This window comes from Vespula pensylvanica, chromosome 12, assembly GCF_014466175.1.
Source record: "Vespula pensylvanica isolate Volc-1 chromosome 12, ASM1446617v1, whole genome shotgun sequence".
In the NCBI taxonomy this organism is placed as follows: Eukaryota; Metazoa; Arthropoda; class Insecta; order Hymenoptera; family Vespidae; genus Vespula; species Vespula pensylvanica.
This window is the reverse complement of record NC_057696.1, coordinates 1,399,469-1,420,722: the sequence shown is the minus strand read 5'-3', so window position 1 is coordinate 1,420,722 and position 21,254 is coordinate 1,399,469. Positions and strand designations below refer to the sequence as shown.

At 29.8% G+C, this 21,254-nt stretch overlaps 5 protein-coding genes across 11 annotated transcripts in view; 2 read left to right on the top strand and 3 right to left on the bottom strand.

Moving 5' to 3' along the window:
• The window catches only part of LOC122633439, an 85,364-nt gene extending 80,945 nt beyond the window's left edge, over positions 1-4,419 (bottom strand). For both annotated transcript variants that reach the window (XM_043821310.1, XM_043821311.1), the window contains exon 1: positions 4,223-4,419. In XM_043821310.1, the coding sequence (XP_043677245.1) occupies positions 4,223-4,232 (10 nt within the window). In that variant the 5' untranslated portion in view covers positions 4,233-4,419. The remainder of the gene's footprint in view (positions 1-4,222) is intronic.
• A 4,124-nt stretch (positions 4,420-8,543) lies between these two features.
• On the bottom strand, positions 8,544-11,254 carry LOC122633301 (pescadillo homolog). 2 transcript variants are annotated; one of them, XM_043821054.1, is made up of 8 exons: positions 11,100-11,254; positions 10,688-10,921; positions 10,080-10,587; positions 9,852-9,991; positions 9,528-9,787; positions 9,201-9,388; positions 8,930-9,102; positions 8,544-8,831 (listed from the first exon to the last, which is right to left on the bottom strand). In XM_043821054.1, exons 1-8 carry the CDS (start codon positions 11,121-11,123, stop codon positions 8,568-8,570), a joined length of 1,791 nt encoding a protein of 596 aa, XP_043676989.1. In that variant the 5' UTR covers positions 11,124-11,254; the 3' UTR covers positions 8,544-8,567. The 2 variants fall into 2 exon arrangements, with proteins under 2 accessions (XP_043676989.1, XP_043676991.1); XM_043821056.1 differs by having other exon boundaries at positions 8,930-9,099.
• A 63-nt stretch (positions 11,255-11,317) lies between these two features.
• Positions 11,318-13,319, top strand: LOC122633302 (translation initiation factor eIF-2B subunit alpha). Of its 2 annotated transcripts, none has more exons than XM_043821057.1 (8): positions 11,318-11,470; positions 11,596-11,697; positions 11,865-12,004; positions 12,149-12,265; positions 12,348-12,460; positions 12,625-12,769; positions 12,855-12,980; positions 13,128-13,319. In XM_043821057.1, exons 1-8 carry the CDS (start codon positions 11,458-11,460, stop codon positions 13,275-13,277), a joined length of 906 nt encoding a protein of 301 aa, XP_043676992.1. In that variant the 5' UTR covers positions 11,318-11,457; the 3' UTR covers positions 13,278-13,319. The 2 variants fall into 2 exon arrangements, with proteins under 2 accessions (XP_043676992.1, XP_043676993.1); XM_043821058.1 differs by having other exon boundaries at positions 11,414-11,470; positions 11,868-12,004.
• Positions 13,320-15,066: 1,747 nt separating this feature from the next.
• Positions 15,067-19,979, bottom strand: LOC122633300 (tyrosine-protein kinase Fer). 4 transcript variants are annotated; one of them, XM_043821050.1, is made up of 15 exons: positions 19,447-19,979; positions 19,168-19,341; positions 18,964-19,060; positions 18,671-18,866; positions 18,349-18,486; positions 18,062-18,271; positions 17,763-17,946; positions 17,227-17,397; positions 16,553-16,786; positions 16,264-16,440; positions 15,967-16,180; positions 15,741-15,893; positions 15,522-15,644; positions 15,313-15,435; positions 15,067-15,229 (listed from the first exon to the last, which is right to left on the bottom strand). In XM_043821050.1, the coding sequence occupies exons 1-15, from the start codon at positions 19,681-19,683 to the stop codon at positions 15,087-15,089; spliced, it is 2,574 nt and encodes an 857-aa protein (XP_043676985.1). In that variant the 5' UTR covers positions 19,684-19,979; the 3' UTR covers positions 15,067-15,086. The 4 variants fall into 4 exon arrangements, with proteins under 4 accessions (XP_043676985.1, XP_043676986.1, XP_043676987.1 ...); XM_043821051.1 differs by lacking the exon at positions 17,227-17,397 and having other exon boundaries at positions 19,447-19,978; XM_043821052.1 differs by lacking the exons at positions 18,964-19,060; positions 19,168-19,341; positions 19,447-19,979 and adding an exon at positions 18,543-18,579 and having other exon boundaries at positions 18,671-18,775.
• A 387-nt stretch (positions 19,980-20,366) lies between these two features.
• LOC122633229 (cytochrome c oxidase subunit NDUFA4) lies at positions 20,367-21,094 on the top strand. Its single transcript, XM_043820884.1, has 3 exons — positions 20,367-20,520; positions 20,589-20,735; positions 20,843-21,094. Exons 1-3 carry the CDS (start codon positions 20,446-20,448, stop codon positions 20,894-20,896), a joined length of 276 nt encoding a protein of 91 aa, XP_043676819.1. The 5' UTR covers positions 20,367-20,445; the 3' UTR covers positions 20,897-21,094.
• The last annotated feature ends 160 nt before the right edge of the window (positions 21,095-21,254 follow it).

Genomic DNA, 21,254 nt, shown 5'->3' with positions numbered 1-21,254 from the left:
TGCGTTAATAATACGCACTAATACATACGTATACGCGGAACACATATATATATGAACACGAACAAAGCGAGTATGCGAAGGCACGAACGCATTTCCCCTCTCTCATTTTCTTCCTTTCTCTCTCAAAGTAGAAAAAGAGAGAGAAAGAGAGAGAGAAAAAGAGTGAAGTCGAGTGTCTGTTAAAACGAAAGAGAAAAAGAGAGAGAAAGAGAAACACAGAAGACAAGAGATAGACAAGGAAGAAGATAGTGGCGTTTCAAGAACGGGATGATGCCTATAATCGGCAATGAACGACCGCACCTCGCTACTTTCGCGTAGCTTAACGCGAATACCGGTCTGACAGATCGCCCAGTTAATCGTCATCTTCGTTTATAGAACTCAACCTTGTATCTACCTCTTGCATTCGTTAATACATTTATACAAATACAAGTTACGTGATAGCTTAACGATAGGCAATTATTCTTTTTACAAAAAAAATTCTTATAGAAAACAATGTTATAAAATGTTTAATATTCGAATTCATCGTTGATTAAGGATTTCTTCGAGTTTCTTGATTGTTCTTTGTGATACCTTTATTAACTCATAAAATGGTATTTCTTCGAAGTCTGAATTTCCGGCGAAGAAGAGACACTTGGCTGATCAGGATAATGATAGTAGTATGGAAGAAAAAATTTTGTAAATCAATTCACTAAGGAGTTTTATAGATTAATTCACTAAGAAATATAAATTGCGGATCTATTTAAATGACGTCATTCGCGATAGTTAAATGAAATAGATAAGAATTTGGAAACTATAATTTTTATCTTTCAGAGAAAATATAAGTAGAATAATAATATGTTCGCAATACCTACATCACGTAGTCTTGTTGGATTTTCTTAATGAACTTTGTATTCTCTGTGAAACTTAATTTGCAATTTAATACACGCAATAATATTGGAGAAAGGATTTCGCGATTAAATAATGAAAGTCGTACGGCGGATAGAGACGGCGAAGATTTCTGTACGAGTCTGAAAAGTTTGCTTAGAGTTAACGGAATACGGACGTTGACTCTTCCAGATTTACATATCCATGAACATCCGTGTTTCACTGCTTTTAGAAACGTTAAACGATTTAGTCAAGACTATGTTGCAACGTTGTTTCTTCATTCGTTGTATTTTTTGCATAGCAATAGTAAATTTAAAAAAGAAATCTTAAGATTGCAATGAAATGATTGATCTCGATCTTTCATTAAGAAATGCGAACATCTCGGGATGAGAGAAACGTTTATGCATCAATAAGAAATGTTCTCCACGTCAAATAGAAAAATAAAATTGATATTATACGTCATTTCTTCGAAATGAAAGTAATAGGAGATCGATTATTTATAGAAAATTTCTCCTACTAATTCTCTATTACGCTTCAAGTTTTTTCCGCTAAAAAGAGTAAATGGCTGATGTATGCGATAGTAAAGAGACAAAGATTAAATGCTTTTCTTTGAACAAAACTTCTTGTTCGTCCTCTCTTGGACAAACGTTCGTTCATAAAGTGCTGTAGTAAGAGAAGTAATTAAGCGTTGTCAAGGATAGTTTCGTTACGCGTATTATTAATTATTTCCAGCAGGGACGCGAGACGGATGTTAACGGCGACGAGTACCTTTAGACGCGACGCTTTGCATGCGATATACATAGATAGAGATACATGTTTTTGTTATGTAACAAGATCGTTTGTCAACGGGAGGTTCAAATGAGGCCACTACGAAGCGTTCAATGATCTTCCTCTAATACAAAAAAACGTTATTGAATTATTTATAAACTTAAATTCTGCATTTACCTAATCGACATCGCTTATATTTAAAACTGATCAATTCAATCTAATGGCCGAAGTTAATTCAAATTCGATACTTTCGACAAAATTAAATTCTCATTCTGAGGAATGGACCGTGCAAATGATTTTGAAAAGCGTTCGCGATCATCGACCGGATGGCGATCCTGGTCGAGCACGTAATAGCACTAATTTCTAACATTTTCTGGTTGAAATGAAGAAAATGATAGTTCCGCATCGCGACCTCGACAATGTCGAACCTTTCGCTATCGATTTAGCACACGGAGTGACGTTCGAACGAGAGAGAAAACGAATTGTGGCCATTCGAGCTAAATCTCTTGAAACTTGACGTTTCAAATCACAAGATCTTTCGTTGATCGAACTCTTCAATTTGCATGACTAAACTATCATCTTAATTTTCTTCCTAATCGTTCTTTCTAAGACGAAAAAAGAAGAAAAGGAGAAAAAAAAAAAGAAAAAGGAAAGAAACGATGGATCGCGTAACGTATTTGGCATTCACTTTCAACATCGTTGTTGAAACTTTCCGTTTTGCGGTTCGTTCGAAAATGAATCGTTGTTAAAAATAGGTACTTGCGTTACCTTCTGATGCGGTGATTTTGAAGAGCTTCCATAAAACCACACTAAAGGTAGAGAACGTGTCCTGTCACCATCGCGTATATCCTTTTTATTGCATGGAATTACTCACTCACTGGACGCTGCACACTCCATTAAATCCTTTCTTTCTTATAATAAATCCTTTGACACATTATGATTAAATATGCACTCGCGTTCGTCAAATTGTCACGTTAGTACGAAAAGTATTATGGTTGAGATCACACTAACACTGTTTCACGTTTACCTCACGTTTCTCATATAAGTACTTACGAATTTTATATATATGTACATATGTAAAGCGTGTTAGTAATTAATACACGTAAAAGCAAGGACATCGTGGAAGATTAAAGTTTCACCGATGAATCATAGATATCTCTATATCAGATATTCCTTAATGCCATCATTCATATACCATTTCTAAAAGTTCAAATATTCCCACCATATTTTCAAAAGATAATTTCATCCTAAATTTCATTAAAGATGTAAGCGATCGGCAAGTACTTTCTAAAGTTGTTAAAAAGGATATTCGACGATGATGAAACTAGCGGAAATTTCTTATTGAATTTACCTTGCAAGGAGTACGATATATCTTTACAAGTCGACCTTGAAATTTATGAAATTTTTTTTAATTTCGTGCTTCAAAAGATTCGAACAAAGAATTCGATCGTATGAACAAGCCTTCAAAGTTATTCGTTCGTGGAAAAATATTATTTTCCGATGCAACGCACCCACGTAATACGATTTCTAATCAAATGAAGAACACACCTAATGCATATCCTTGACACCATCTGCCCAAAGGATGTGCTAAAGGTCGGAATAACTTATGCATACATACAATACAAGCGCGTACTTACACGAACGTTTAGTTTCGAATTAAAAGTAAAACGGATGTGATAAATTCGCTAATAACTTAGTTCGTTAGTTAAATGCGACAAATTTTACTGTATATAAAGTGGATATATATATTAAGAACGAGGAAGGAGATCTAAATCCATTGGCAGGATAATTTATTACAACTGCAAAGTGGTACCGGGCCATTAAATAAAAATATTCGCCTTAAATCTCTCGAGAGAAAGTTTGATGATCGTTGTTCCCAAAAGTGATTGCAAATAAAAGTTGTTGCACTCGATTTCTTTGGAATATGATTTTCGAAGAGGAATTCCATCGAACGGAACATGGCCATATTTGGAGTCCCTGGGAAACATATCTAACTGAAAATAGCAATGCTAAGAATGAAGTCGTGAGAACGTACGAAGGTGATATCATCTTTAGAAGAAGAGCGAAGCGAAAGGAGTGAAAAAAAAGGGTAGCAAAGAAGATCGAAGGACTCGACTGGAGAATTTTCAAGGTTGAAAAGCAACCGGTACGAAGTTCTCCAGTACGTTCTTTAACGGTCTTACCATCACACACGTCGGATGGATACATCCAACGATAGACTCTGGGAATAATCTCGACCTTGACTCCGGAAGAGACCACTGAGTCGCGGTCGACCGATAATCGGTGCTGATCTTTAAAAAATCGCGGGAAATATTAAAAATTTCGTATATAAGGAACGCGGTTGAAAAATGATGCTATCTATCACCAAAAAAACAAATTGATCCTCGAAAAGGACGAAGGATCAAATTTGTTTTCGAATCTTCTTATGGAAGATATATACCTAAAGCAACGTTTGTAAGATAAGAAAGAATCTAAGAAGTTAAATAATTCTGATTTCACTAATCACCGATACATTTCAGTTACTTTCGAAAAGAAACTTTAAAGTGTCAGGCGAGATCGATCAAACGCGATCGTAATCTCAGAAACTTACCCGTTCCCATGGCTGATGGAGCAGCCTCCTTCCTCCTCGAATCTTCCGTCTGTTTCAGGATCCAATCTTAGATGAATTTCACTGTGCTGGTGACAGAAACGTATATAAAAAAAAAAGAAAGAAGAACGAGAAGACGTTCGTAATAAAAAGGACGAACTCTTCGTCCACACGGGAGACCGCGGACGAACTGGTATCTGTTGAGAACTTTTGGTGAGACTTGGACGTGAGACAACGACGACGTCATCACCAGCCCGATGTCTCATTGGCCGACGATCCTTCTCTTTACTCAACTCACCTCTCTCTTTCTGAGAGCTCCCTCCTCTCCTTTCCTTTCCATGAGCTTCTCTCTCGATACTCGCGTCTATCTTCTTTCTTTCTCTTTTATTCTTGCCCTCCCTCTTACTCTCTTTCTCTACCTCTCTCACTCACTCATTCCTATATAACGTCTCTACTTCTCACTTCTACGAACGGCTTCGAATTATTCTGTTTCCTCCTTCGACGTTCTCCCACGGCAGGACTAGGATTCGAATAGAGTCTCTACGCTCAAAGTTGGAGAGCTCGATGCCTGGAAACGATCTCTCTCTCTTTCTCTCTCTCTCTCTCCTTTTCTTTCTATTAGACTTTGTATAATAGACCTTGAATTTCATAGTCCGTATTACATCGCATCCCTTCATATTAATTAATAATTAAAACGTCTCGAGCTTTTAAATTCATCATTCTTATAATATTCATTATAATGTTATTCTTATAACATTTTGAGAATTATAAAACATTTTATTAGTTCTCTTGAGAAAATAACTTTCTTGGAAAATTTTACAATACGTAGGTATGCTTGCTATAAAAGAACGAGAATATAAAAATGGTTGTTCTCATAGGATAGCTCAACGATTCACGGAAGCAGGATCTTTCTCCTTCGAGAGTCTCATGGATCGCTGCTCGGTGCTTCAGAAGATTGCACCGCCTATCACGGATCGTTGCTCTTATTTTTACGGGAGAAAAGGAATCCATAAGATCCGAGGAATACTTGAAAGGTATATACCGTTTTGTAGATCGTGTCTGATATACAGTATCTAACCGCGCAATGAAATTGACAATTTACAATGTGAATGTAATATTTGCAAAAACTATCTACGTAAATCATAGTTCGTAGAAAGGAAGGAAACGATTACTATTTTTTTTTCCGATTATTAAATCTAATCTTACAAAATTTTAAGAAGTAAAAAGAAAAGATTATCTATCTTTGTCATATTAATATTTTTAATTTCCTCTTTCTCTCTCTCTAATTCTCTTAAAACTCGTACGAGTTAAGATCCACGAGTATACGAAGACATTGCACATGGTTTTAATGATACTGCTGCAGTCCACAGTACCTCACGAGTACGATGGTGTCGGTGAACTCTAGCGCCTTGAGGCATCTTACAGGCGGAGGCCGCGAAGAAGAGAATCTACGAACGTACAACACGTACCTACCTATATAGTTTGCACCATTACGTTTAATCCACGTCTTACTGTTACATATATCTATACATTCGTTCAAATACAGGTATACACATGTGCACGCACGCGCGCGCGTTAAACGCTTCGCAGAGAAGATATGTCGTGCAACTCGCCTCGCGATGTACATGATGAGTTCGGTACCTTCTGGAATGATTTTCTACAGAAAATATCTTAAAAAAATATAATAAAACCTTTTAATTAATATAAAATAATGTTAAGGTAAAGAGTTTGTTAACAAATCGATTTTATACGAACTCCAGGAAATAATAAAATCTCCTAGTGTAATGTTATAATGATGATCGTTTGAAATCAATTTTCATTCTCTTCCATGCTTGGTCAAATGCAATCCTGCACGAAGATACCCTCTCGATGTATTATATTATATATTATATATATATATATATATAATATATTTGCTTTATAGTGTCTGTCTATATCGTAGCATAGTATAGGTAACGGGTCCGCGAGACACACGTTCATTTCGTATTCTTTTCAACGATGCGTCATCCGCTTCGCCAACTCCGGATAACTTCGATGCCTCAGCAGAACGATCGGATCAATTGCACGATCAAGTTTAAAAAAATTTTAAAAGACTCGATATGCAAGATATCTCCATAGAAATTTGCGGTTTTCTAGCAAGTTTCAAAATTAAGGAACGTTTTACATCGAATATTATAGCTAATGTTATTTTATATGATAACAGTTATCTCTTCTGAGAAAAGGATAAAGTCTATTCATATTATTGACTATATTTCAATATTCAGAAATTCCGTTAGCGAGATTTGTACATACTGATTAAAATAATGTTCGTAAAGACAACTTCATTTTCAGGACGTTTGACGTCAAAAATGGCTAGGCTATAGGCGAAAGTATGGTTCACACAGATAAGTCCCTCGGCTGACCTTGGTATCGTGTATACACCCAAGCAGGTTGCCCATGGGTGCAAGCGTCGCCATCGATGCCGTGTCGCTGATTGGCCAGTAATGACAATATTTAAGATTAAATATCTTTATTACTGTCTAACTTCGACGAATAACTTCTTCATATTTAATGTACTAAGGTTTTAATTAAGACTTTATCTTATTATTATTACTACTACTAGTTTTTTCTTCATTCTTTTTTTTTTTTTTTTTTTTTTAGAAAAAGAAGGAAGAAATCTTCGGAAGGATCGTTCAAGGAGTAATAAAAGATATACTTGCATTATAAGTTTATATCTTTTAAAACATATTAATATATAATACAGTTAACGACATTGTAAATTTATTAATTAATTTAAGAAAGAAATATAAATAAAATAATATAATTTAATTTAATTATAATTAATCTCAGAATTTTGTCAAGTTTCTTAAGAGAACAAATGTAATGATTACGGTATACTTTTAAGATTTTGAACGATGTTGAGTGAAGTAATAGTTCCTTACCATGCGTTCAAGTCACCGTAGTACTCACTATGAATGTATCGAAGACAGTGACCCGTTCGTCCCAAACGAGTTATCCATCGTTTGTCTTTATCAAGAGTAAGATTTCATTCGATCAAGACGTGTCTTGCATGATGCGATACGTTAAGTCATATTTAAAGTTCTTTGAACCTATCGATGACGAGATCATTCAACCGAATTTAATTGAAATCTCATTACGCGAGCATACTCAGTTATTCAATTCGTGCAAAAGAGAAATTCGTTTATAATTCATAAGTAAGAAGATTTTACAATCTGAAACACATAACGACCATCTACGTGGGTAGTCCAATACCCGCATACTGCCCACGTACATACATCACCACATTTAAAAATAAAAATCGATAATTCTTTGCAAAAGAAATACTTCAAATAAAAATTTCGAAAAACGTAAAACTATAAAATATAAAGATTGTATAATAATGACAATAAAATCGTTGAAAAAAATAAAACAACAATGTAATGTAAAAGTTAGAGAAAACTAAAGCCAACATAAACATAAATGCATATAATGTTAGTATAAGATCTTCAAGGTCTGCTATTCAGCAGCAGAACTCGACAAGAAAATTAGGGTGTTACCAGCCGGTTGTGAGCATTCGGAGGGACAAAGATATTTAAGGATACTCGGCGAAGATGAGCTGGAACAGGAATAGCAAGGATGACGTAAGCATCCAATATGCACACATCGTGCCACAAGTATAGTTCTACACATGCATGGATACACAGGATCTCGCATGGATACATACACATACATCTACCAAATTATAGAGTTGAATTAGCGCCGTAAAATCAACTCTCTACAATCAATTTCTTCATACTCGTTACAGTCGTCTTTCTATTTGATTACAATGAAATTGATCGTTGGAATATTATCGAATCAATTAATATAAAATACATGTTATGTAAAATACACGATATTTAAGAAGAAAAAGAAGTCGGGCTAAAAGAATACTGAATTATTCACAAAACAAAACAAAAAAGTAATAATAATAATAATATAAAAAAGAAATCTGCTTTTCAAGATCAATGTACTAGTGTAGAAATCTTTATGTTCGATGATATCATCGTCGCTATAAGACACACTACAAATATATCATATATGTGTATTAATGAATGTACGTGTGAGGAGAAGGCGTGGGTTAAAGAGTGTAGGAAGTCTGGCCTTCAAAGTCCTTCGATGGAAACAGCAAAGATCAGAATTGTTGGATGCGTGGGTGCGCTTTTAGTGGGAGGACTGGATCGAAGACATCTTTCTCTTTCTTTCTGTAATATATAACTGTATATATGCTGATCGAGAAAGTGATTGTATAAGTGATCTAGCATTGGAATGTATTAGTATAAGAATTAGGAAAGTCATAGAAACGATCTTTTGTTTCTTCTTTTTTTTTTCTTTATTCAGTAAGATTACTTCTTCGTAATTTACGAGTTTCCTTGTGTTTTTCTTTCTCAGCATTGTCATGAAGTCGCCTCTTTTTCCGCAGTAACCAGATTTCTTTCGCTCTCTCCTTACGACCTTGCATCATACTCTTATACAAATTTCGATGTTTCTTCTTGATCATTTTTTCTCTCAGTCGATATTCTTGTTTATCTTGACGTTCCTTTTCGTAGGGGTCTTCCTTCGTTACTTCACCTGCTTTCACTTTCATTGCCTTTTTCTAATATTAAAAAAAAAAAAAATATTAAAAACGATAGGATAGAGTAAAATAAGAATTATTTACATTTAAATATATAAAATAAATAATTGTTTAATAACCTTTTGCAATCGTTCACGTTCTTTTTCTTTCTCTCCATCTGATATCTCAATATCATCATCATCATCTTCTTCTTCTTCTTCTTCTTCTTCATTATCTTCTTCCATATCTCCTGTTTCATTTTCCAGTTTATCTTCATCTTCTTCATCTTCAGAAGACGATTCTTCATCTTCTACTGCATATTATTAGATTATAATATCAATTATATTATTAGTTGCTAAAGATGTGAAGATATTATATAAGACTATATTAATTTAACAATACATTATATACCATTTCTGAGTTTATATTCAGGATCCATCAACGCACGTTCCTCCGGTGGAATGTATGTTTGATCTAATCGGCTCTCAGAGAATGGAGACAAGTGTGGTGGAAGAATAGCACCCATTAAATATTTTTCTACAGGCAATAATTCTCTTGCATTTACTGAGTCGAATACCCATTGTGGCTGTACATAATATCTACATTGCCAACAATTATGTAAGTAAAATAAAAGAAATATTCATATTACTAATTAGACAGAAAGAAACTACAATATATATATATATATATATATATATATATATATATATATATATATCATAAAAATTAAATAATAACCTAGATAAGAATTGTTTATCCATACTAGGTCTGTCTACAATTTGATGTGTGATTGTTTCGTCATTTTCATCAAAAGTTGCACCAACAAACAACAGTTTATCCCAAGAAACTTCTCCTCCAAAGCAACGTAAAATAAAAACTAATGGTTCTCTTGGAACTTCTCTGTTTAAGAAAAACTTCAAACCTTTAAATAATGTTTTCAATTTTTTTATTTTTTCTGCCTCTAATTTAGCAGCTTCCAGTTGCTGTGCATCAGCATCCTAGACAAATTAGTAATGTGTATTTGAAAATATAAATTATTATTTAATGATTATATTATTTTACCTTAGAGAATTGATCTATTTCCATTTCTTCATCATCTACATTTTGTATATTAGGATCTAATGCTAGAAGAGGTACATTCAATGCACTTATTCTTTCTGATACAAATGCTTCTTCATCTACAAGATTCTTTTCACATGGTACTAAAAATGTATTACTTATAAAAATATCATTCATTTACCTCTTTTTTATAAAATTCAACAGAGAATTAAACTTATAAAATCATCTTACCAGTATTATTAAATTGTGGAGGATAAAACAAATTAAGAGTATGATAAAGCCTATAATTTACAAAGCCAAGCATTACGATATAGAATTCCACAAATATAGACATAACCTTGAAATCAACTTCTCTTTTCTCTTGTGGCTCAAAAGAAAAATGATGTGGAACAATCCAAGTAATTGTCTGACCTTTAATTTCAGCTTGATAATAATAACCTTTTATAGATATAAAAACTTTTCTTAAAGCTTTTGCTGCTACTACATAATGTAAAAATTCAATAGTTAGCCTCCTGCATAAAGATGATTGATCACGTGGTATGTGAGCTAAGGATGGAAAAGTACTAAACAAGAAACATAAAGTTAAACAATCATCTAGATCTCTTAAGGCATCAATGAATGTTGGATAACGTTCTTTAACAATATGATCTAATTTCAAAGTAGGATGTTTACTTAAATATCTTTTCATTTCTGCAAAATCTCTCATTGCTCTTGCCCTTCCTACTTTTCTATTAAATATCTAAAAAGAAATTATATATATATATATATATTATATGTATATATATATATGGATAATATATCAAAATAAAAAATTATAATGATAGATATTATTAACTCACTTTATAATCCCTTAATTTCCATATAATAGGTTCATGCATTAAGAATTGAATATCTTTTTTATGATATAATGTTTTTATTCCAACTTGACCTTTTTGTGCTCTTTTACGATTACGAGGCTCCCTTGGATAAATTCCTTTTAGTATACATAATTTTCGAAATTCATTTAAAGAAAGTTGTAATTTCTTTAACGCAGATTTCCTGGTCATGAATTGTGCACCTTCTCCCGATTGATACTATAAATGCCCAAAATACATATAATTTAAACAATTTAAAACTATGTATATTATTATTTTGTAAAATACATAATATTATATTAATAATGTAAAATACATAACGTGAAATACACAACGTAAGTACATAACCTAAAATACATCTAATGTCAATGTTATAAATTTAAAAATTAATTCTTACCTTTTTCTTGCCTATTACAACCATTTTGTTCTTCGAACTTCTTTCTTAATATATATTAATTAATATATAACGCAGAAATACCAATATTAATTACATACGTCGACAGAATTATCAGCACGTGTATGCAAGCGGAGAACTTTAATGAAACTGTAACACCTAGCGGCAGATGCAGAAAACAGTTTTAAGCTTCTTGAAAGTAACACCAGAGAGCGCTGAAATCAACTCAAATGTGGAAAGATGTTTTTCTTATATCCATTATCTTTGGTAGCGAATTAATATTAAAATTATAATAGACTTTTAAATATTTGCGATACCAAATTTCTAAACAATTGCTAATAAATTATAAATAAAACAAAATATGGAGCAAACGGGTAACTAAATTTATAAAATATTGCAGTGAAAAATGTAAAAACTTATGTGCAATATGCATGAAATTGATGTATGTTATTTCACAATTTATTTAATAAAAGCAATATATATTTACTTATTGTTTTAGAAATCTCTGAATATTTTAATGGTATTATTAAAGATGAAAAGGATGTATCAGCTGGTATGGCTGCTATTCGAACTTTGCTAAAAGTTTTAGAACATTCTAAGTGTAAGTCATTTTCCATATATATTTATAATTTTTAATGATAGTATATATATATATACATTTATTTATATATTAATTACATCAAGTATTTTCCTTTAAATAAATAGATTAATTTATAATTCTTAGTCAATAAAATAATATCTATGAGTTTATTTATAAATTTCTGACAGCAGAGACAGTCCAAGAACTACGATATTGTTTACAAAATGCAGTAGATGCAATGAGATCTACAGATAATCCTGTAACTGCTATTGCTTCTGGAAGTGAATTGTTCCTTCGATTTATCACTTTAGCAACATTGGATACACCAGTAAGAATATTGATATAATAATTACATCTGTAAGATACTCTCTAACATGTAAATGAATACAGCAAAATACTGTATTTAAATATGTGATTTTTATTTTTTTTATTTTTATAATTTAATACTATTTTAATTATAACATTTTTATAGTCATTTGCAGAATGCAAAGGAATTATGCTTCACAGAGGGAAAGTATTTTATGAAAAGCTAGTTGCTGCTAGAGGAAAAGTTGCAAAAGTAGCAGCACATTTCATCACTGATGGTTCTGTACGAATATCATAAAATTGATCAATTTTATTTGAATTTATTTACACTTCTGTTATTTTAAATAGAGTTTTTTTATTTGCAGAAAATACTCACTCATTCTAAATCTAGAGTTGTATTACAAGCAATGAAAGAAGCAGCAGCTAGTAATAAAATATTTGAAGTATATGTAACTACATCTTCTCCAGATGATAGTGGGTAATGAATTAATTTTTTTCTACTTATATTCATAATTAATGTAAAAAATATATATTATTAAACAATCTATATAATAATCTATATATAAGTAGAGAACTAAAAAAAGAAAAAAATATATATATTTATAATATTTTTATAATATAACAATATATTTTTTTTAATAGAGTTGAGATGTGCCAAAATTTAACACAAATGGGAGTTTCTTGTACATTAATATTAGATTCTGCAATGGGATATGTTATGGAACAGGTTGACATGGTAATGGTTGGAGCTGAAGGTGTTGCAGAAAGTGGTGGAGTTATAAACAAAGTATATAGTAACATTATAATTTATGTTTGATCTTGATCAACTGCATAAAATATAATTTGAGCTTTCTATTATATTATTATTTAAGGTGGGCACCTATACTATGGCAATGTGTGCTAAAGAAGTAAAAAAGCCTTTTTATGTACTGACTGAAAGTTTTAAATTCTCAAGAATATATCCATTGAATCAAGTGGATCTTCCCGACGAATTCAAAGTATGTTATAAAATATATATTGACTTTCTTATTACTTAACTTGTAATGTTTAAAATATGACTAATTGATATTTTTCTTTTTTGAATATATTTCGTTCCATTTGATAATATTAATAGTCAATTATATGCAAGTACTTCTATGTTGCAGTATACAGCAAGCACTTTAAAAAAGGATCTTCGTAAGGAACATCCACTAGTTGACTACACACCACCTCATTTTATTAGTCTTTTATTTACTGACTTAGGAATTTTAACTCCTTCTGCTGTTAGTGATGAACTAATAAAACTGTATTTGTAACAATTATATATTTTGTATTGAATAAAACATGGCATACATGAATCTATTTAATTTACTATAATTATAATTTTTATAATAGAAAGAAAAATGAATAAAAAAAAATAAAATAGAATTGTGAGAATTCTACATGTAAGATAATCATGATGATGTAATACAAATTATATCTATAGTTTTAATTATAAGAGATTTATAAAAAAAAAATAGAACATTTCTATATACTTGGAATATAAGATTAACAGTAAATCTTTTTAATAAATCTATATAATTATTCGCATAAACAATATGCAATGGAAATAAAAATTATCATAATAATATATACATATAATGTGAACACTAACGTTTCTTGAGATTATAATTTTTCCATAGATTTATATATTCATTGGAAACTAAAAGATAAAAGCATATATGCAATAGTTATAATATTACAATTTCAAGAATGGTATCAATTTTTGTCTACCACATTATAATACTATAATATTATAATCTGCTTTACACAAAGTAAATACTTATACATCATACAAAGTTTAAAGATTATTAATTTTACTTATTTACTTCTGCACACTTTATATACATATAATAATAAAATCTATACAGATAATCCCTCATCTTAAGAAATTTTTTTAAAGATGGGAACTATCTGTAAAATATATGTAATAAATATTGCACACTTAAAATTAAAACATTATCAAGCTCACTTATAACAACTTAAAATTCTTTTCAATAAATTTTTATAGAAAGTAAAAACTGATTGTGCACATATTAAATGGTGTCTAGATTAAATAAAAGTTTTTTTTTGTAATTGATTATATATATTTTAATACTGCTATTGAAATACTTCGTCCAGCAAGTATTGTTTTACACTTTAACTTTTTATAAACAAAGCTAGAATAATAATTTTTATATATACAAGTATTTCTTTTTAAATGTGATTTTACAATAGAAATACGAGATATTTCTTTAATTATTTTATATAAATAATAAAAAAAAATCTTTTACAAGTATTATGAATCAAGTTTATCCAACATTATAAGGATAAATTTGGTTAATATTGTTTATATATATATATAAAACTAATAAAATATATATATATATATAATTATATAATATGTATTGCTTTCTTATATATAACTAAGAATATATTTCATAAGTAAAAATAAGGATCATCCTTAACACATTTTGTTTTCAAGTTATTTTTATAAATATGGATGTATACTGAAAAAGAATTGATTGAAATTTAAGCTTAATAGATTAATAAAAGGACAATACATTCAGATTTTATAAAAATGTAGCATGGACGGAAACTAGTAATAATTTATAAAATGTAGTAATGAAATTTTTGATATCTCATGCTGAGTATAAATAAAATAAAAATGTGATAACATAGCTAAAAGATGAATGACATGATCATTATCATTGATTGCAAATATTTAAAAATCAGAGATTAATTGTAAGTTAAAATAATACCTAATTATCTGCAGCACCTTGAATATGAAATACATAATTTATATTTTTCAAAATTATCAATTAAATATTGATTGAAAATGTTATATCTTTCATAAAATAAAATATAAAATATTTACTTATTTTAATTATAAAAATATACAAATAAAAAATATTATAGATTAAATATTAATTTCTCAAATATTTTACTCCTGATACTCCTGATAAATAGATTACTCCTGACGTGTTGATATTAAAAAAATAGATAGAAATTTACAATTGTTTGTAGATATTACAAGCATTTTTCTGCTTTAACTATTCTCCTATAAATGTCCAAGAAATATGTGTATGTATGTTATTGATTATTATTTATAAATAAGCTTGTGATAATGTTTCAACAACGGTATATATCTGATCAAAATGTGGTCGTTTTTCTGGTTCATATTCCCAGCAACGTAACATTAATCGATATATTTCATCCGGAGTATTTTCTGGTGCTGGCATGCGATATCCTATATGACGAATATATATTTGAACTATTTATCTAAATTCAACAAATATAATTAAACTACTAGTAAGTTATTTAATTAATTACCTGCGTCTATTTTTTCACGTGCCTGAGAATTTGACATACCACTATATGGATTACCACCTTTAGAAAATATCTCCCACATAAGAACACCATAACTCCAAACATCACAAAGGGAAGTATATTTACCTAATAATAATAATTTCAAGAACAATTGTAATTTAATAAATGTATAAATCATCCACAAATTACTTTACACATATAAACACACATACCAAAATTAAGAGCCTCTGGTGCAGTCCATTTAATAGGAATTTGTTTCATTCCATCTGATACAATATATTCTTCTTCTTCTCTTGACATTCCAAAATCTGAAATTTTTACTATTGACTCGTAACCTAAAATATTATGTTATTAAAATGTATTATTTATTGAAATATTCATCCTTTAAAGTCAATATGTTATAAAGTTTTTCACAATATCTGTTTATTTACCTACGAGACAGTTTCGAGCTGCTAAGTCCCTATGTATGCAATACTTCGACTCTAAATAACGCATACCTGCTGCTGCATCCTTACACATTCGTAGTTGTTCTCGTTGAGTAATTGAACTAGCATTTTTTCGTAAATATGTTAACAATGAACCACCTGAAGGTATAAAAACAAGTAATAATATTGAACGTCATATGTAAACGATTAGTTTTTAGAAATAAATATTTACCTGGAACCAATTCCATTACTATCATAATTGGTTGTTTTTGAACACAAATACCAATAAGTTTTACTATATTTGGATGATCATACTGTTTCAAAATTCTACCTTCCTGCAAAAACTTCCTTTTCTGTTCATCAGGTAATGTTACTTTACAAGTTTTTACAGCTACATCAGTCTTGCACGTTTTAAGCTGTGCCTTGTAAACATCTCCAAAATTACCCTATAATAATTTTTTGTAATTTCTTTGTGGAATTACTTTTAAGATTGATGTGTATCAAATTACATGAAAATTTAATTACTTACTCGACCTATTTTTTCAAGGAGAATTACATCGTCATTATTGAGCTCCCATCGTTCGCGTAATATTGGTGTTTTAAGAATAGCGCCAGAACGACTAGTCACAGGGAGACCAGACATCCATTGATGCCTAATTAATTCTTGTATTGATGGGAATGTTGGACCCTCGAATCTATAATGTCCCTACAATTTAATTCATTCTTATTAAATAAATAAATAAATTTTATATTTATAATGCGATGAAATCTTTTGCACATTTAATATAAACTGATAAACTTATATTTAAAGTACTAACTTCCTGGGTAGTTTGTACAATGAAATGTTTGTGACCATCCCAACAAACAGATAAAACTATTTGACATTCATCATTTCTTGTTGTTTCACGCACTAAGAAATCTCCTTCATTAACAAGTAATCTTACAACTTCTTCTCTTGGTAGAACACCATGAAACCATTCTTCTTCCATTAAATCTCCATTTCCATTTCCTTTCTGATTATTGGTCAAATGTGAGACATAACGCAATGGTACCTGGATCAAACATATGTTTCCAATAATTCTTTGTTATATGAATAAGTAAAAAAAAAAAATTGACTAAAATGAGTTATTTTCCTCTTTTTTCATATATAACTGCAAGATGTTCTATGTGTGTTCAAATTCTGGACTATTAGTAAAAATTCTATGCTTCAAATAAATACATATAATACCAACATGCTTAATATAACAAAGTTTAATTTTTCATATTTTAATTAGACTTATTAGTGCTAAAATAGCATTTGGTTATATCTTGAAAAATATAAAAATTTGTTTAAATGTATAAAAGGACTAAAAAAACAGTTAGTATTAACAGATGTGCTGTATAGATAATCATATAACTAATTAACTTCAACTTAACACATATATTAAAGCATATAAATGTACAGAATGTGCTTGCATGCACACACCACACAAATAAAATATACAACACATACAACTGGGGGAACACTGTCTGCTTTTGTTGTAACACCTTCACTACTGGCCCTAATTAATCCATTTTTCGAATCACTTATTGATGGTAAAGACTTGAAAGGTGACTTTATTATCGTCAGAAAGCGTTGATTTCTTCTTAGTGTAAACAAACCATTATCTGCAACTGTGCTTTTCTGCAAGTGTAGTAGAGCTAACTAAACTTATTTTATGGAACTAAGAATATATATCTAAAATTCGTGTATATGTGAATTTCATTTTTTTATTACACTTGGGTTCATTTTGAAATATATATATATATATATATGTACATATATATACACTTAATTATACATATGTGTGCATGTATGTTGCTATAAATATTTGATATTAAATATTTTACACTGAATATTTTATTATAGAATAAATTTTTTAAACTCATGAATTAATAGACCAGTTTTGTATTGTAGTGTTGAGTAAATATTTTTAAAGTAAAATAGAAATATAATACTTTATTCTTTAGAGATTATACACAAATGTATATAAAATATAAAAAACCTACCTTATTTATTGTTGGAGGATCGGTGTATGAGCCTTCCATAGAGAGATCACATCCTGAAGGCAATTCCTCACATCCCAATTCATTAAGAGCAGCTCTAATAACATCGACCTGTCTTTGTAATTTCTTTTCTTGACAACGTAGTCTCAATTCTTCCCTTTCATTTGAATAGTCTAAGGCAGAAATCCTAATGAAACAAGTCAAATAGAAGAATTCTTTAAAATAACAATAATATAAAAACGATGACAATTTCATTAATTAATTAATTTAAATAATTTGTTTGTACAAACTTATGATCTTACTTAGAATCACTATTATTTTCAGGAGAAAATTGTGGATTTTGGCGATTCTGTTGCGTTGCTTTAAGAGACGTTTCCAATTCTGTAAGTCTACTTCTTAACCAATCAATGGTTAAATTATCCACAGTTAATTTGTTGGGTAGTAATTTTCCTGAAGTATCATCCACAAGGTTCTCATCAAACGTGAATCTTATTGGGGATACTGCCCTAGTTCTATAATGATATTATAGTATTTATTAGCACAATATAATTTGCATATAATAAATTCGAAAAAAAAGTTTATAACCTACTTATGTTTTCCTATGAAATCTCTATATTCTTCAATTGGTTTTACTGTATCAACTGCTTTTTGCATTCTTGCATGTATTTCTAAGAATTTATCTGTAGTAAAATCTGAATATTTTACTATATCATGAAGTATACCTTTCCTGCAAATATAAAGTAGAAATAACTCTGAAGAACAATATGTACTCCTATCAATTACCATTGTATTCATTATATTTTACACTGATCATCCCAAGCTGCTTGCAAATAAAATTATATTTTCTATATTTAATGTATTAATTATTATTATATAAAAATCTAAATTTCATATAAAAAAACTTGTCTTACCATGATGTAATAAATTCTTGGTGTATAGCTTGTTGTCGACGAAGTAGACTAGGCAAATAACAAGTTCTTAAATCGTGTTCACATTCTGTTACAGCACCCAAAAGTAATACATATTCATTGTGTGTTAAATGTAGCTTTCTACAAGCTTTTTGGTACTTTTCTCTTACTTCATCTAACTTTCTACCTCCACGGCCAGCTGAAATCAATTTCATTTCATCAATCAAACAAAGGAAAAAGAAAATACTATTATTTTAAGCACAATTATAGAAAAAATTATAATATGAAATACTAACATTTTATATAATGCTCTTCAAATCTAGATCTCATCAATTTATAGACCTCCAAATTTTTTTGATATTCCATTTTTTTTCTAACTACATCATCTGTCAACTAAAAAAGTATACTTTTTTAGACCAAGTAAATATATATATATATATATATATATATATATATAATTTAATATAAAATAATATTCCATAATATTAGATATAACTTACCTGTTGAAATTGATTATTCAACCAAGCTTGTTCCTCTTGGTAAACTTTTCTAGCTCTTCTTCTTTCAGAATATAAAACGCTAATATGTTCTATAACAATACTTTCAATAGAATCTGCTTGCTGTTTAATTAATTTAGCTGTTTGATCTATCGAATCCATAATATCTTTCCAACTCTAAGGTGTAACATATATAATTATAAAAAAAAAAAGAGTACTTGACATAAATTTCCTAATGAATACAATGATTGATAAAAATAATAAATATATAATAATATATACCTGAGCAATCAAACTGCCTACAAGATCTTCGCTTCGCTCTATTTTTTTACCCTGTAGAGTTAAGGAAGAAATAGTTGCAGCATATTCACGGTCAGATTTTACTTTCGTTGTCAAGCACCGCCGCATTGTTTCCAAAAGCTTGATTTCAGCATCCTGTCGTCCAAGTAAAGCTTCGTGCGATGCCTGCCCTTGCAGGCTCGTTGAAAAGCCCATTTCCTTGTTCGATAACCAAACCATACATATATACTGTCCGCAATTTTTAATATCGTATTCTTAATGATAATTCATCTCCACTTCAATCTGTTGTCTTGACATTGACGACACAAAAGTAAAACGAATGAATTTTAATCAAGAAATTCAATAAGTAGAACATTTCAAATTGTTCGTTTATTACTCAACTCGATTTAATTATATTTTCATGCTCGTGCATGGTTGAGATCAACATTTATATTTATACAGACCCGAAATTATAAAAATTAACTTTTACGGGCGGAATACCGCCGTGGGATATTCGCAATAATAGATATTTGGCATTGTCTAGATTTTCTTCACGAAAATTTCTAATCTAAAGCAATGTAGCCAACAAAAAAATATTAAATATCGTCAGTGATATTTATAAAAATCCGCCAATAATTATTTATGCAAAAGAATACGAAATTTATCTAAAGAAATAAAAATAAATAAATATTACGGCTTATTTCTTTCTTAATTAATATGTAAACAGTATTAAATCACAAATGTATACGTGTTTAATATAAAAATATATTTATAGTGAAGAAAGTGCCCTCTACAGATAGAAATTGTAATTTAACTTTCTGAATATTCTATTAATCAATATGTCGATAAAGTAGAACGCAACCAATCCTTCAATGATGTAAGACTTTAACGAAAATCTAGATACAAACATGTACATCTATTATATATTTTCTTAATATACGGCATCTTTAATCGTTCCTGCAGCTAAGGTATTTCAGTCGAAGAAACTTCTCTCCTGAAACCATGGGGGATAGTAATGCGAAAAAAGGCCCTATACTCGGTGGTCTTACCTTTTCTTCTTTAAAAAAAAATTATCCTGCAAGTATTAACATTTAAAGATTTTTTAATATGAATAATAACACTAATGACGTAATATTTCATTACAGCTGATACCACTATTCGTTGCCCTCGCATTAGGTATGGGAGGTGCTACATTTTACACATTACGTTTAGCTTTTCGTAATCCCGATGTTACGTGGTCTTTGAAGAACAATCCCGAACCATGGGAAGAATATCGTGATAAACAATATAAAGTATGTAAACATTCGAATAACGATGTTTATTGATTATATTCCATTTCTATTATACTATCGAATTATAAATAACAATTGTATTTATATTGTTGTTCATTTATTTTCAGTTCTTCTCTTCAGTGAGTTATAAGGATCATACCAGCAAAGCTCCTGAATTTTAAGTAATTTATTATGTAGTATCATTTTAAATATAATAATAGAAAGAACTTTCCACAAATCTTCATGCTCTGCTGTCACAATTATGTATAAAACTCGATTGTAATATATATATATATATAAAGCTGACAATGTTATTATTATGATATCTATTCAGAGTAATGTATAAAATTCTTTCAATAAATGGTTAGTTTAGCATGTAAGCTTCTTTTTAGTAATATCTATTAGATAGAAATGAATTGTTAAAAAGCTTGAGCATTTTTAAATAAAAAGAATGTTGCAAATAATGTATATTATTTCAACAATGTATATGCAGTACATGTGTATTTTTGTATTATGTCTATACCATTTCACCTTTTATTC